This window comes from Macrobrachium nipponense, chromosome 35 (assembly GCF_015104395.2).
Source record: "Macrobrachium nipponense isolate FS-2020 chromosome 35, ASM1510439v2, whole genome shotgun sequence".
NCBI lineage: Eukaryota > Metazoa > Arthropoda > Malacostraca > Decapoda > Palaemonidae > Macrobrachium > Macrobrachium nipponense.
In genome coordinates, this window is record NC_061096.1 from 22390833 (window position 1) to 22403752 (window position 12920).

At 36.4% G+C, this 12920-nt stretch overlaps 1 protein-coding gene across 1 annotated transcript in view; it reads left to right on the plus strand.

Moving 5' to 3' along the window:
• LOC135208474 (uncharacterized) overlaps positions 1 to 12920 on the plus strand; it is a 122131-nt gene that overhangs the window by 59046 nt on the left and 50165 nt on the right. Inside the window, exons 2-6 of the mRNA XM_064240701.1 lie at positions 5349 to 6449; positions 6645 to 6878; positions 7866 to 8056; positions 9576 to 10932; positions 11944 to 12142. Coding sequence (XP_064096771.1) covers positions 5349 to 6449; positions 6645 to 6878; positions 7866 to 8056; positions 9576 to 10932; positions 11944 to 12142 — 3082 coding nt within the window. The remainder of the gene's footprint in view (positions 1 to 5348; positions 6450 to 6644; positions 6879 to 7865; positions 8057 to 9575; positions 10933 to 11943; positions 12143 to 12920) is intronic.

Below are 12920 nucleotides of genomic sequence, written 5' to 3' on the forward strand. Positions count from 1 at the left end.
TAATTTCCAAAAAAAGAAAGATAGCACTTGATAAAAAAATTTGAGAAATATGAATTCAATTTATACATTTTGTGAATGATTCCACATCTACAGATTATGATATATAAAACTAGTAAAAACTGAAATTAGGTGAAGACAGGCATCTTCCGTAACAAACCTGGCAATGTTACTGTTTTATGCTCAGCATCCTCGCAGAAAACCCTTGCAGAGAAGATGACGTCCTCCTCTAACTCCTGGAAAGAAAACATTTTTTTCAGTTCCAAAATTGAGATACACGGAGAGTAACTGCCATGCAGTTAGGACAAATAAGTAGTCATCACACAGTGACTGCAGTTGTCCAGTCATTCAAAGGCCATGTGTCACACATGCATGACCAATCCTGACTCAGCAAAGGCGTTCTCCCATCTCTCTGGAATAGATGCACGCCCACTGGACAGCTGATATGATGATTCTCGGCGTTCTGTGGTTAGTACCAGTGAGTCTCTTTCACAGAATTCACCAAGCCACTTTGTGATTCCTCGTTGGACGAGTGGTTTACGTGCTCGCCTACCAATTCGGTAGTCCCGAACTCGATTCCACGCTCTGCCAACGTGGAGTCAAAGGAATTTGTTTCTGGTGATTCAAAATTAATTTCTCGATATACCGGGTGTTTCGAAATTAGAGCCCCCCACCCCCTCCACAGAACAAATGGAAAGTTATGAAGTTTTCTGCTTTAGCCTATCTCCAAGTACAGTATCCTAAGTTTCTATGATGCTATTTTTCATTTTACAATTCTTGTATTTTCAGAATGAGTGACGGAGTTAGATACAGCCATGGCTAACGACTCGGAGGAAATCAGGTGGATTGACTGAATCCGGGCTATAACCTTCAAAGAGGCCAGGGATGCTGGTGCATCCTTCATTTCACGTTCCTGGATAGCTAAGTACATTAAAAGAGATGAATCCTTTGTTAAAAAAAACTGGAGCAAAAATCCATATGACTGTCATCGCTAAAAGAGTGAGAATCTTAGATGGCCTGAAGTCCTTTCTCAGGAGTCTAAAGACATCATAGCTGAGGTAGTGGGTAGACCAAGAAAGTCTTTATGTAAATGAAAGAAGAGAAGTTATAGTGCTGTATATCGTGAGTTGAAAAAATCTAGTATCAAGCCATTTCATGTTATCAGCAAGCCCAACATCATTCAGCAATTGAGAGAAGACTGTGCATGGTTTTGTGGTTCATTTATTAAAAACTGGTGTGAAGCTGACTTTCCCCATGTTGCGGCATCAGATTAATTGTTCATTTACACAGTCAAGAAGCCAAATCATAAAATTGAAATCATTTGGGCTGCAAAGTTGGATGATATCAGCGATGATGTGCGCTATCGCCAAGTTGTGAAATTTCCTGAATGTTTGGGAATTTTTCTGTTTCACAGCCAAACGGTTAATGTGGATTATCAAAGAAAAAGGACAGTCATGGAATGGCGATTACTTCAGAGAAACTGTGCTTACTGGTGGAATATTTCCTTTCCTCAAATATCCTGAAAATGTGTTATCTGTTGAAGAAGGCACATTTTTCAAGGCTCTTCAGACACAGGAGCTGCATCGAAACAGTGGTATCAATTTCTTTTTGTCAAGTGAATTTCCAGTTAGCTCCCCTGACCTTAATCTGTGTGAAAACATTGGTAGCATCTTAAAGGATCTTGTTGAAGCACGCACAGTGAACTATGATAGTATACCAAGCCTCAACGACCTGCGAAGAGAGGTGACCGAAGAGCTCAGGGAAATGGAGTTTGAGTGTCAGCTTTTTTGCAATTTGCTGAAATCCTACCCCTCAAGAATGCAGGCTGTGGTACAGGCAGAATTACTCTTCTTTTTGTCCATATCAAATTCAGTTTATGCTGTAGGTTGTGGGGGGGAGGCCTCTAATTTCGAAACACCCTGTAATGTGGTTCGGATCCCACAAGAAGCTCCAGGTCCCGTTGCTAGATAGCCAATTGGTTCCTAGCCACGTAAAAAAAATGTATTCCTTCATACCAGCTATAGGAGAGCTGTTAATCAGCTCAGTGGTCTGGTTAAACTAAGTTATACTTAACCGGATTTGCTTGGATGGCTACAACTAAATGACAAAGAACTTTTTCCTGGCAAGTACTCTGTTGCCAAGTGCTTCTCCATATTGTCTCCCCATGCATGAACTTCCTTGCCAGTGCGAGCGAGACAGTGACCAGGGAAACAAAAATGTACCACAATCGCTAGATGGAAATGTCCTTTTTAATTTAGTACCTCTTTACCTAAGGATATGTTGTTTTAAATTTCTACAATTTTCTTTAGTGCTAATACGATATTTGTTCTGCTCAAAAGTTTGCGGATATCCGTTACGGAGAGCCCCACCATGCTGACTTCGAAAAAAAAAGCTAAAGATTTTAATATCAGCATCAGACTTTAAACCGTTGATATGTAAGTTGTCAATAATGTACATTATCGTCTCTAATGATACTAAGAGGGACTAGACTAGTATAAGGAAGGCATTATATTTTTGTGATATCTATAAAAAATGACTACTTCCGAACTGCAAGGGTAAATAATGGATCTGAGAGTTACATAGAGCTCATACGCCTATGAAAGCAAAATTTAAAATTGTACTTTAAGGACAACTTTGTAATCATCCAACAACATTCTCTTCACCGGAGATTTGAAATTCTAAGCGGCCAGCTAGACTCCAGCAACACGGATAAAATGTGATAGTATTTAAATTCTCTGATTGGGTGCACATGAAAACATTTTGTAGTTATAGGTTAACTAAGATAGAATTGGTACCTTGTATCAGCCAAATATCTGCTTGCAATCTGCACTTCATTTGGTATGAGGGAGAACTATCAACAGATCAGCCAAGTTAAATAACTCTGGAAGGTTTTTTATTCAAGTATTAATCTCAGGTTTGGTGTATTACCTTAGGTCTTTGTTGTTCATTTTATTGGTGTGGGTCTGGGTAAATGCGCCATATAAAACAGAGTTGATTACGTATGGTTTCTATTTAATTTAGAGAACTCAAAGCCTATTAAGCAATAAAGGATAAAGGAAACTGATTAACATATACTGTAGTCCTTATGTTTCCAAAAGTTACCTTTACAACACTGTGACGACCGATGCAAAGATGATGCTTAGGTTACCTTTATAGGAAATTCGTTTCTCTTGAAACCTCATATTTGATGCCTGATATTTCGTAGCTGAAATCTTCGATATATCTAAAATGCTTTTGTAAGCAGAGTGGTAAAGATCCTTGTCACTTGCAATCACCGAGATATTTGTGAATTCCTTGTCTTCAGTTGGTGTCATGTGCCTTTCATAAATAAAAAACGGATTCACATAAAGAGGATTCCCTGGGAACCGATACATCCATAATATATCACATATCGGAAAAAGTTTATCAAAGATATTGCATAAAGCAAAAAAATTGTCATATCTATTATTTTGGTCTTGGCAAGTGGTTTTTTTTAACGGCAGAATTTAGAAATGTCTTATTTTGGCTAACTTCAATTTGGTATTTTGACTTATCATTTTTGAGGATGATTTTCTGAACATATTGCGATGAATTGAAATATTTCAGCTTTAAATTGACTCCGTAATTCGTATGATATATATTAATATATATATATATATATATATATATATATATATATATATATATATAGATATATAATATATATATATATATATATATATATATAAGTGTGTGTGTGTGTGTTTGTTTGTGTGTGTGTATTTGTGTATGAGAGAGAGAATGTGTGCGTGTATGTTTCTGGATTTGTAAAGTAAATTAATAGTTTGTAGACTCAGTAACGGTTTACAAGGTCTTGCCTAAGGTATTGATATATTATTTAGACCACCTGATAGAGTATTCTTGTTCTTCAGGCAACTTCCCTTGTCTTCATACTGTAATATTTAAATTGACCTGAAGAGAGGTACAACCAGTCTCATGATACTGCAAAACACATTGTTTATGACCTGTGTGTATTCACAGAAGATCTCTTATATCTTAGACCGAAAAAAAGCAGTCTTCATTTTGCAATACTTCTTTTCCTCCCTCTCTGGGTATTTCGCAAATCATTCTATTCTTATTTGCGTCAAGTGCTTTGCCGTCAGGACAGTTAGTTCTTCTGTGGTGATAGAAAAGTATCTTGTTCATCAGTTTCATTTATCATTCTAGGCTTTGAAAAATTACAGTGCATTGATTGATAAATATAAGCAACCTCTGCTCATTGTCTTGATTGCACAGTTGCTTTCTATACCTGTGAACTTATTTTCTTGTGCCTGTTTGTCAGTGCACAGATGTTTACATTTGTAAATATTTTTATTAGTTATTTTTGTTGGTGTTACAACAACTAAAAATAAAAAAAGTCGACGACTTCAAAGTAATTATGTATCAAACAAAATATGTATAAAAACATAACTCTATAAATACAGTTACTAATGAGCTTTCTAAAACAAAAACACACAGTTGTCTGAAAAAAAGAAGAATAAAAAATGGATTACACTTGTGCGAGAGAAAATGCCCAGGTACGCTTTCACTCTTGACTCCTTCCTCCATCTGCTTCTTGCAAGTCCTGGTCTCTGTTAGGCTGGTCACTGACCTCTTTACCTTAGTCCGCCCCTTAGGCTTGGTTGACTTTTCGGAGGGTAGATCATAACGTCAAATGGGTCAGTGTTGATTTATTGACTCCATACTGTTTGTTTTACCGCAGAGTTGGGTAGTAGACGGTGTTCTTATGCGAGCTGGTACTTTTCTAGATATTTCAGATGTTTAATGAGGGTATGAGGCAAAATCGTGTCCAAAGGATCGTATACGGCTTATAGAAAATGGGTGGTGTTTTCCATATTTCAGTGCTAACAAGACTTGCAAGATACAGGCCACCTTGATGGAAGTTTGGAGTAAATGAGGAATATTTTTAACGTTATATCTGTGTAATAGTTTAAGTGATTTTTTTTCTTAATAAGGTCTTAAATTCTCGACATCCTCCCACTTTATTGGATACGTTTAAGGTCGAGACCTGTCAACGGAAGGTGAACGCTTCGTCCTTTATTTCCGGGTTGGAGAAAAGGGTTATACTGATCAGTGTCCTGAAAAGTTACTGGTAGTTTACACACATATACATAAACATTATATATGTGTGTGTTTGTGTATTATATATATATAAATATATATCTATATATACCAATATATATATATATATGCGTGTGTATACATACATACATACTTAGAGAGAGAGAGAGAAGAGAGAGAGAGAGATACGAGTAACGGACCATTGAATAACTTATATGCATTTGAATATGCGTACTAATTTTCTGAAGCATGTCTTTTGTCTCATTTTACAGGCTATGATACATCGCGAAACTATGGAAATGGCTGGCCCAGAGGGGCCATTCCCCCTGCCTGCATCCCCACTGACACCAAATAGTTGTTCCTCGAACCCTGCTAATGTTGTTCTGCTGAGCATGTGCAGCAGTGAAAGAAACCCGGGTAGAGACTCAGGAGTAGACATCAGTGACGGTCTACGGGAACCAAAAGAAGACAACTGTCCCGGATTACAAAATGCAGATCCCGGTCCTCAGGTAGCGGGTGTGGTACCATTAGCTGAGGGGGAATTTGTGAGTAGGAATTTTTTCATGAACCCCATTGAAAATGGCTTGAGAGAAATGGATATCGGGGAATCAGGAGACACTTCTGTATCAGCAGAGAGCCATAGTGAATCAGATTTAGAAAGCAGTGGGAGGCGTTTCTTGTTTGCCTCAGTAGGAGAGGAAAGTTTCACCTCCACGAGAACTGAATCAACGATACTGAGAGAGGATTCTCTCCAGCCTGAAACTCCTACTTCTGAAGATGTGTTTTTAAGCGAGAATTCGGATTCTTTGCAAGAGACGATGAGTTCAGATTCAGATACTAGGCTTTTTCAGCCAGAAAATGATGACGAAATGGCTGATGATGAGGGAGGATTTGAACTGCCCTCTTCTAACTTCAACATGCAGCATGCTAATATTGTTATTGACAAGTCAGACGTGCACTTCGGTTCAACGTTCAACTTGGCTTTGCCCTCCACAAAAGGTCTTCCAAAGCTCGAAATATCTGCAGCAACGGAAGGCCGAAATAAAGATGTACCTGCACCAAATGCACAAAGTGTGCATATCAGAATCGAAACACCTCCAGTACAGACAGTACAGTCTCACTTAACTATTAATAAAACACAGTCCACACCTGCACCATCTGTTTCCTCTATCAGTGCCAAGGACCTAAGGGAGAATCCTCGATTAGCCGAAAACCATGTGCCCGTTCCAGTACCGCAGTTATCACATGCAAACAGAATGGCCAATACCACCACACTGACAACGCCTACTAGTCCAGGCCCAGGAAACTTTCATATTTCAGGAGCTGGAAGTGTTATACTAGGACCCCAGATAATATTCAATTCTCCGCAATGCGTATGTATTTTCTCTTGAAATTTTTTTTTAACCGTAGCTGATATTTTTTCCTTGATTATGTTCACTAAAAATACTTTCATTTTCAGACTTGCTACAGTTGTCGTTTTTGAGGCTGATGAAAGCACTTAAAATATTTTTGTACATCATAGGTAATTGCTCGGAAAATATTCTGAACTCACTTTCTTATTTCACCAGAGAGATAGTCCAGGACCTGTCAACACCAGCTTGGAAAAAGTACTTAAAGAGGCCGAGGATAGGTTGGCATTGACCTACAAGCACCAGACGAAGAGATCTCTCCTGCCATGGCTCAAAGGCCATCAGATAATGACAGACTTTTATACTGAATCTAGAATCCTTGCCGTTGACAGACAGGGTAAACAGACTCGCCAGACCGTCGATCTGGTCAATACGCTTGTTCAAGACGATGAGGTTGGTATTTGGAAGGCCCGCGAACGGTTGGTTATAAGAGCTTCTCAAGCTGTCTTAAAAATCACGAAGATTATCCAGCTGAAGTTGATACTGATATTTGTTGAGAATAATTGTACAGCTGAAGAAAGGATCAATGAAATAAGGGTTAATTAAAGTAGTATTTGAATATCAGGGTTGGTCTAAATTTGTTTTTTGGCATTTCGTTGACAAATAATGAATGAAAATAATTTAAAATAGTTTTTATTTATTCTTGAAGACAGATATATAGTTTGTTAGTTCATTTTAGAATATAAATTTTGAATAAAGTGCATGTTTGAAGTATGCTGCCTTGACCTTTATCTGAAAACGGAGTTCTTTAACAACTTCATGAAAAGATAGATGCGCTAACGACATTTTTCTGTTATTTAAGTCGTCGCTCAAGATATAATGTTCCTTACAAACTTACGATTTATTTGGAGCCTAAAACTTTTTAAAGACTACGAAATCTCTCTCTCTCTCTCTCTTAAATAACATGGAACTTCTGACTTACTTCTCTTCGTCGTCTAATATAGATGAGCTTCTTGATACGTTTAACTTTTTCCGGTCATTTTCACCGCCGGTGACTCGGCTGTCCTCTCTAGAATGACAGTTAATCTTTAGTTAGATGTATTGCATAGATTAATGAGTAGCCAATAGTACGATGAACACTTTTTTGGTGTCACTTTCAATCTTGACGGAATCATTACTTCGGCTCTTAACATTAGAAGTCTTAATTGTTTTCCAGTTGAAAACTGTTAGGAATATGCGTGCTTTTAACGTTCATTTATTTCTTGATAGTAATCAGTTTCACTTTGCACTCACCAAATCGAATGGTGTTGTCTTTGTCTTCTGCATTCAGTGGACATTCTTTTCCAGGTGATTATATATATATATATATATATATATATATATATATATATATATATATATATATATATATATATATAATTGCATTTTTCCCCACACCAGAATCGCTTCATATTGGAAGGAGAACCTGGAATGGGCAAAACTCTTCTAGCCTGCAAACTGGCCATAGACTGGGCAAATAAGAAGAGTCTTCAGAAGTTCAAATTTGTTTTCCTCATTTTTCTACGAGACTTTAAAGACAGGCTGGAGGACCATGTGAAAGAAGAACTCTTGTCGTCACTTTCAGATGAGAAGTAAGTGCTTGTTTGTTTTCTTCTTTTGTCACTGTTGTTCATAGGATATTGTTGCACATTTTGCGTTTTTCATGTTGTTTCTGCAAAGATGGCGCCATTCCCTATTAGTACATTCTGTGATGAAAAGGCTGTAGCACAGAGTATAATGAATGGTTAAATCACAGTGCCCTTTAGATCTTGTGCTACCCCTGTTAATGAATTACTCAATAGACCGACATTTTCCATCAACTGAATCTCACCTAACATTGTCATCCCCTTGCTTTTGACAATAATGAAAGTAACTATGAAGAGCTTGGGAAAGGATGAACGCTCCTGTGTCGGCAACTGTTCCAACAAAAAGACGAATCCCGTGAGGGATGCTTACCGTGCTGCCTATCATGCTGCTGGGTATCTTGCTGTCCACTAAGATGTCTGTGATCCTTCTGCCCAACTCGTAGGAAGCATTAGAACACTGCTTCTCCTTTAAATACCCGCTATCTTTTGTGGTGTGCATTCTGCTTCTGCTGAATGTCAGCATTTATGTTTTGTTGAAGCTCCAATGTACCACCATTTCAGTTAGCAGAGGGCCTCCTGTCCCTTCACTATGTTGTTATTAGTGTTGATAAGAACATTGCAATCTCCTAAAAATGGGCAAATCTATTTAACTACATAGTTTTAGAGAGTAGATAATTAGTATATTGTAGCTTCATGTGTGTTTGTTAAAAAAAACTTATAAGTACTTAGTTTATGTTAGTCATGATAGAAAAATGGGTTGTTAATATAAACCATGATTTGCAGTTGGATACTATCCAATCTTTTAAGGTAGTCGTAGAGTGTGAGTGTATGCATTTAAAATGCTGCACTTGATGATTATAAATATATATAACGGCACTTGGTGGTACCTTACATTATAACCTTTCATGCTGTATTAAAATTCACACTATCTAATCCTGCCATAAAAGGGCGTCTTTTTCTTAAGACAGGTACATCTGCTGAGATAATAGGATCAATGCCATATGCATAAAATCTCTAGGTGTTTACCCTTGGGGATGTAGTTTTACGGGTATGATGAAAGTTTTGACTTCAATACACATCGACAATTTTGAGTAAATAAAGGTAGCAGCAAACCTGACAATAATTATTTCATATATAATATTATATATATATATATTATAGTATATATCTATATATATATTATATTATATATATATATATATATATATATTATATTATATTATAATAGTGTATTTGTGTGTGTTTGTATTTGAGGATCACAAAACTTTCATGTGATATCATTATTGCAGATTTGCCACAAACAGGGAATCTACATTTTAATATATATATATATATATATATATATATATATATATATATATATATATATATATATATATATATATATATATATATATATATATATGTGTGTGTGTGTGGTGTGTGTGTGTGTGTGTGTGTGTGTGTGTGTACATAGCGTGTATTAAATTTTTTTCATTGTGGACGCTGAAAGATAGAAATTCAAACATTACTCGATTGCTTACAGATTCAAACAGGTGTGGGACTACTGTAAAAACAATGAGGAACAAGTCCTGTTCATCCTTGATGGTTATGATGAACTGGAGAAATCTGATGAATCCAAGATCCAGAAACTCATCGAGAGCAGAGACTTCCTTCGAAGCAAAGTTGTGGTAACGTCGAGACCAGATGTGTTGAGAACCGTTGCACAGAGAATTATAGTGAAAGGTTTCAGTGAAGCTCAAATGTTTGAATTTATTGGAAAGTATTTTAAGTTAGTGAGTGACGATAGTTCCGGTCATGACATGAAACGCATCATTGAAAAGGATTACAAATATCGAAAACTAGCTAAAAGACCTTTGTTTTGCGTCCTCTTGTGTATGTTATATGACTCAGATGTTGTGTCTAAACTTCCTGAAAGGCTCTCTGATTTAATGTTCAAAATCATGTTGTGTCTCATCAAATGGAATAACAAAAAAGTCAGTAACGTCAATGAGAACACTGAGGCCTTTCCTCCGAAGTACGAAGAACTGTTTTTGAACTTTGGAAAGTTGTCACTGAAAGCCTTGAAAACTGACAAAACTCGTTTCAGTGAGAAGGAAATCATGGAGATTGGAGATGTTGACACTAACCTGTTACTCCAACTTGGGTTTTTATCTAATGACAGTGAAAACGATGTGCTTGGGCCAAAGAAGTTTTGGAAACCAGTTCATAAAATATTTCTGGAGTACTTAGCTGGGTTGTATATAGCTAATCATATAAGTCGGGAGTGTAGAGACTGCAAAGAGTGCAGAGACTTTTCTTCAATATACCACCATGAAAACGTTCTTCAGTTTGTGGTGGGTACACTTGATAAGAGAGCTTACTTAGCATTAGATGGCAGAAAGTATCAAATGATTCGTAAGATGAAAGACACAGACTTGTTGATGTTACTACGGGAAGCTGGACCCACAAAAGACAACTGTCGTGCTGTTGCCAAATTGCTTGACCACAGCTATGCCACGGTGTATACGAGTGAAGTAGATTTTGAAGGTTGGGGTTCCATCCTTGCTCAGAAGTTTTCCAATCTGAAAACGCTTGAAATTGTGTGGAGAATCAAGAGTAGTAACCCAGACCAAGAAAGCTCTTTCGCCGAGGCCACTCCAGAACAGTACAGTGCATTCTTTAATTCACTGAAGTCCAACACAAGCATAAACAAAATTAAAATTAGGGCGACGCAGGATGGTGAGCCTTTCTCTGAAGAGAAGATCAGGCTCTTCTTTTCTAATCTTGAAATGGTTCTGCCAAAGGAAAATTTAAGGGAGCTGGAAATCAAGGAACTGAAGATGCATGTCTCTAGTCATCTCAGAAGAGCCGTTGAGGGAGCCACTTGTCAGCTGAATAAGGTATGCAACGAGGAAACCTATTCATTCCCCTGTATTTTTGCAGATTTCTTCACCGAATATCTCCTAATGCCAATAACTTGATTATATCATTGGTAATTATCTTGACATGCACTAATTTTAATGTATTACATGGATGAGCATAAACTGTTTCAGTTTCCAATATTAATTATTCAGGCCTTTTGTATACTTACACTAATGTTTTTACAGATTAAAATTTTTTTATAACAGTGATCATTTAGATTTATTTTATTAATACTTAGTATTTATATATATATATATATATTATATATATATATATATATATATATACATATATATATATATAATAGATCTTTAAATATCTACTATTATCTATACTAATTTATATAAATATATATATATATATATATCTATATATATATATATTATATAATATATATATATCTATTATAATTATAGTCATCAATACAATAAATCTAAATAATCACAGGCAGCACTATTAAAGATAGTAAAAAGAAAATACAGAATCCGGACCCTAATCACTCTCACAATTGAAGCAACCCTTCCTTAGTCCTTATCCCACTCTTCTACAAAAGTTCATTAAAATTCATTGATAATTTTTAAGACGTCTGTTGGACAATACTGCAGAAAGTCAAAGAAACAAATATGCAATCACAAGTTTTGATTATTTCATGGAGAGTTTTAAATTATTAAATTAATTATCTTTTTATAAGCATATGCAGCTTAGGCAATGTGTTCTTTCACAAGGACTTAATACTAAGTCTGAGGTCTCCAACTTTCAGTAACATTATAATTTACATGCTTTAATAATGTAATGTTTTAAAACTTATTATGGATTCGTGCATACAGCATTTTTGGGTATATTTGTTATTCCAACTAGAATCATTATTATTTTGGTGCTTAGTATGGTAGAGACAAATCTGGAAGAAGATAACCACACAAGTTTTCAGCCGAAGAGACTGCTCTAATCTCATTCTAAAGCTTTACTTTTGCACCTCCCGTATCCAACAGAAAGCTCTGTGTGACTTGGAACAACTGCGTCTAGACATGTTCATGGACGACGAAGATCTGTTTGTGCTTTGTGACAGACTCAGGAAATGTGCACCTAATCTGAAAGAGCTGCAGCTGACTGGTCTAGTCATTGGTTTTCGTGGTTTCAGCAAGCTGGTAGAACTTCTCAAAATGAGCAAAAGTCTTCAGAAGCTGCACAGTAAGACCTATTTGTTTATTTCATCATGTATAATCTAGTGTATGTACGTATGGATGTAGTATGTATGAAAGGTGTACCGTTGGGAAGAATGACGAGTTGAAATGAAAGGTGAGGTAGGAGGCACTTCAGCTGTAGCTTAAAAGTTCAGAATATGGATTCAAATTTATATAAAGGACTTTGATAAGAAGGAAATTAAATAACATATGGTAAAATGAAGGAAAAATGGGTTGGGGTTACAGATAGGTAAGTCGAAGGGGTTTATGAGTAGTAGTATATAGAAAGTAGAGGACTTGCATGTGTAGTCATACAAGAGATAAATAAAACATCAATAGTTAAGTGAACATTGCCTGGTAGCTCACCAAAACCATCAGCAAACACGTCAGCATTATCAGAGAATACTTCTGTAATAGAACAAATGTTATCACAATAATAGAAATTAACCCACATCTGTTCTGAAGCTTGTCTGCATAACGATGGCATAAAATCTTGCTCTAACGACTACAAATTCAGTCGAGTATTTTTTTTTTTTTTTGCAGTTCATAGTGCTTATTGTACGTTTGCCAACTGGATTTATAGTACTAGGGTTCCACATTGCATTTGGGTATCATAAGGGTCAAGGCAACAATTAGAAACATCGAACTGGTATGACGTTGACATTTAAACCGCTATCAACTTGAAACTGTATGGTGTTGTGTTGTCGCCAATCTGCATTAGATCGAATATACACTTAGGCCTAGTCTTAGATTTGCCTTAAATATTTACTTTCATAATGTACTCA